Source organism: Rosa rugosa, chromosome 3 (assembly GCF_958449725.1).
Source record: "Rosa rugosa chromosome 3, drRosRugo1.1, whole genome shotgun sequence".
Lineage (NCBI taxonomy): Eukaryota > Viridiplantae > Streptophyta > Magnoliopsida > Rosales > Rosaceae > Rosa > Rosa rugosa.
This window is the reverse complement of record NC_084822.1, coordinates 39290224-39294690: the sequence shown is the minus strand read 5'-3', so window position 1 is coordinate 39294690 and position 4467 is coordinate 39290224. Positions and strand designations below refer to the sequence as shown.

At 36.7% G+C, this 4467-nt stretch overlaps 1 protein-coding gene across 1 annotated transcript; it reads left to right on the top strand.

The window, feature by feature from the left end:
* The first annotated feature begins 541 nt into the window (after positions 1–541).
* LOC133740284 (peptidyl-prolyl cis-trans isomerase CYP18-2-like) lies at positions 542–2908 on the top strand. Its single transcript, XM_062168220.1, has 6 exons — positions 542–702; positions 822–917; positions 1016–1077; positions 1201–1334; positions 1534–1618; positions 2505–2908. The coding sequence occupies exons 1-6, from the start codon at positions 628–630 to the stop codon at positions 2575–2577; spliced, it is 525 nt and encodes a 174-aa protein (XP_062024204.1). The 5' UTR covers positions 542–627; the 3' UTR covers positions 2578–2908.
* The last annotated feature ends 1559 nt before the right edge of the window (positions 2909–4467 follow it).

Here is a 4467-nt window from a genome sequence, read left to right as displayed (position 1 = left end):
ACTAAAATGTATAATAGAGTTAAAGTTAAGTGACATTTTTCAAAATTGAGTGACTAAATTGTCGACTGAATCATAATTGAGTGACTAAATTGATATTTTCCCATATTAACTGTTTTTTTATTTGAGTTAAATTTTAACAAAATAAGAACATAAATAATAGGGAAAAATATAGGTAGAAGAAAGATATGTAATGACCCATTCTAGTTTGAGTTTAATGATAGAGATATATCGATATGATATTTATTAAAAAAATATACAAAAGTACTTTAAACATCTTAAACGAAAGAAATGAAAAAATATGGGACATTTATTAGAAGAGTAGACTTGAAAAAATAGAATTTATTTTTCAATGTAATAAATATTGAATTCACATATCATTTCTACTTCTAACATCTAAAGAATAAAAAGGAAAGAGTTTTGACCTCTCTATGGTTCTAACCAATCCCACATTTTGGGCCCAACTACCTCTAGAGGAATGCCAGCTACCATAAGATGTGGACTTGGTCTTAACATAGAGAGGTTAAAACCCTTTCCTTTTTTATCTTTTTCTTGGTACAGACTACAGAGGTGAAAAAGGAAAGATAGTGTCTCCAAGATCAAGTCTTTCCCACTCTGCGAGTCTGAAAGATGTCGTCAATCGCAGATGAAGACTACTCAAGGTCGGTGACCCTAGAAACATCGTTTGGTGATTTCACCGTTGAGGTAATATTAATCCGGTATCCCTTCCCATAGTTTACTTGAGTATTCTCTTGCTCCTTTACTTTCCAATAACGTACTAATGGTTCGTATATGTCTGTGTTCAAATCGTTCACCACTCATAGCTCTACTACAAGGACGCACCCAGGGCTTGCAGAAACTTCATGGAGCTCTCACGCGGGCATCATTATGACGGTGTCACATTCCACAGAGTCATCAAGGTCACAGAAATTCCTCTTCTTAAGTATATACTATCATTTGAAATTAAAAGTTGAAATCTTTTGAGTTATCTGCTGATGGTTGAATTGGAACTCGTTAGAATTTTTTAGTGCAAGCTGGTGATCTTTCTGGGACAGGAAAGGGTATAAAATCAATTTACGGGTAATTTTTGTTTTTATAAAATTGTCGAGTTATGCACTCAAGTTTTGTCAACTCTGAATTAACTTTTAGCACCACTTTCATCAGTCATGTAATTAAAGAGGACTATTCTCTTTTGAGTTTCAGTGCAAAATTTGAGGACGAGATAAAACCCCAGTTGAATCATACTGCAGCGGGCATTCTATCCATGGCAAATACTGGTCCAAATACGAATGGAACCCAATTCTTCATCACGCTGGCACCATGTCCATCACTGGACGGTAATACAGCTTTATTAATTAGAACTGTTAGACTCTGTTGCATCACTTGCTTGCCAAAAGACCCTTTTTTCCTTGTCTACAAAATGTCTCTACTGTTAATGGCCTCATTTCAGTTGTTTACTGCATGAGACATCACTACGCTGCCCTTCTATTGAAAATACTAGAATGGTGACATCATTTTGTTTCTGTGCTCACTCAGGAAAGCACACCATATTTGGAAGAGTTTGCAGAGGAATGGATACAATCGTAGAAATTGGCAATGTCCCAACTGATGACAATGATAGGTATTCCTTCGTAGTGTTATTCTCGATCATTCTTTTCAACATGAGTTGGCTTCTACTGTTTGAATTTTCTTCTCAAACTAGACAATGGTTCCAGTCATATTTGTTCCTGAACTAGGTAGCACCTCCTTCATGCAGTCAAAATCTCAGTTTAGGGTGAAAATAGATGCTGTAGTAAGCTACAATCCGAGCTCATGTAAAGATGAGTCTCAGAATTTTCATAAAGCTGAAGGGAGAGAAAGAGATTAATGTCAATCGGTGATTTAACTTAAGCAAGTTAGGTCACTTGCAATTATGTTTATTGGATGATGAACAGCCAGTTCCCTCTTCTATGTTTGTTGCCATATTCATAATTTTGGAGTCAAGTTTGTGATACCGAGTAGGGAGATGTGTTGAACAATTTTATTTGATTCACTCATATCTCACAATAGCTTGGACATTGTTTCTGTTTTTATCTTTACTTTTGAAGTATTCACTAGTTAAGATTATCAATTGTTAGGACTCTGCTTAGTGCTTATTTACTGGGGTAGATAAAAATTGATAAATGTGCCATTGGTTGGAGTATATTGATCAATGTAGTCAATGTGTTGATCATCTGAGCAATAGCATGAATTTCTTCAGATGGCAAGTTAAATTGCCTTAACATAACCATGTAAGGTAAAAGCAAATCTGCTAAGGAAGATACCAATAAGAAGAAAGAAAGACAAGGGGTGAAGCTATTATGGCACATTTTACATGGGTTTCCATAACCTTCCTGCACCATGCATCATATGCAGACAGAACCTGTCTGTAGATTTCTAATGTTTGCTATTATATAGTACATTTTAGGAAGATTTAGTTGCGTGGTATTTTTAGAGCTCTAATCTACATGCCTTTGTTTAAAATACAGGCCACTTGAAGATGTGATGATACTTGGAGCATCTGTCAAAGATGTAATCCATGAAATCAATGTATATCCATAAAGTCAAGGTTCCTGTGCCAAGTTAAGGCACGAAGTCGTGTCACTCATTTACAAATATGATGATTGATGAGAAAACTAATGGTGGAAGAAAAGGGGAACGGGTCAGTTATGTGGATTAGATACTCTCCTCCATTCTGGCACTTCAGGCATTTTACCCAAGACTTAAGTTTTCTATCTTCCTTCTGGATTTCTGTTTTTACTTCTTGCTTGAAGAATGAATACATGAACTATTGGCCTACTGCCAGGTTCTCACTCAAATGGATATAATGTAGATGATCGATTTTAGAGGGCAGACAACCATGGTTTCCTTTTTAAATTATATTATTTATTCAGTTTTTGGATGGCCCACGGTGAGACGCAGATCTTTTTTCTTTTTTTTTGATAAGGAGGTTCCTCTAGGACACTCAGTTCCGAACTGGTCAAACAGAATGGCTCTAGAAATGCTCGGAGGGAGACGGCTTCCCCAAACTCTTTCTCTGTTGCTAGCATGACTTAAATGTGCGCAAGCGTCCGCAGTGAAATTGGCTTCCCTTAGAATATGTTTGAAAATGACTTCTTCGAATCTTGCAGATATCTTCTTGATGTCCAGTACCATTTGTGAAATTCTCCAAGGAGGACTGATCTTGCCTTTTACTGCATTAATGACTAGTTTTGAATCTCCTTCAACCTAAATTCTTTTAACTCCTTTCTGATGAGCATACCAAAGACTGTCCCTTAGCGCTAAAGCCTCTGCAATAGGAACTGATATGCGCCCAACAATTTTTGATACAGCTGCTATGATGTTATTATTTGAATTTCTGAGGATAAACCCGCAGGCTTCAGAAGTTGATCTTGATAGTAGAGTTGGGGGGAGGGTGCCATTTGATTGCACCAGAGTTGTTTTTTGGAACTCCCCGTATCTCTACCATGTTATGTTCTACATAAGTTTTTGGAGTTGCAGCTGCAACTGAACCTGGATGTGTGCTTATGTTCCTGAAAGAACAATCATTTCTGGCTTTTCAGATTTGCCAACAAATCATTAAGACTTTGATAAAAAGCTCTTTATCACAGTGCTTGTTTTAAAAAAAATAGAGTTAAAAACCTCTAAGTAGCCACTACTTCAGTCCTGGAGGTTATGCAAATTAGAAGGTTTCCAAACTTCCATCGTAAAAGGACAGTCACTAAATCAGAGTTGCATAAGGAGTAGCTATTATCATTTATTAAGTTGAATCTTGAGAGTTTGTCTTTCGTTTTCAGTCTTTCCCCAAGGAGAAGTCAGCTAAACATCTTTATTTTTGGTGGCAGATTTAACTTCCACATTTTATTAATGAGTTTGATTTGAGGATGTTTATCAGAGTTTTTGCATTGTAACCAAGTAGCAGTCTTAACAGAGAACTTACCATTTGCAGCTGGTCCCTAAATAAAGCTATCCTCATGGTTGTTGATTGGTATAGGATTCCCATAATTTGATTAACTGTACCTTGATCTAGGCAGCTCAGTAGTTTTGCTATGTTCTAATGGTGACCTGTAATGTATTCACTTAAAGTAGAATTCTAGTTAATGGAACTTTTTTGAACATCAGGGAAAGGAAAAACCCAATTGACGGTCCAGAAGTTTATACTTCTACCATTCCCTACTGTCCATCTGATCCCCTGGCTTATGATGTTCTTATAGTCTAAAATTCCATTCCAGGAATTGGACTGTTTTTTCTTAACCTGGAAGAAAGAATTCTTCCTAAGGTATTTCTTTTTCATAAATTGAACCCACCAGTTACTAGGCTCAGAAATTATCATCCAAGCAAGCTTGGTAATAGCAGCATTGTTGAAATAGGCAGCTGGTCTTATTCCTAAGCCACCAATGGACTTAGGTGTGCAGACCTTATCCCATGCAACTGGGGGGTTGTTTGCACTCG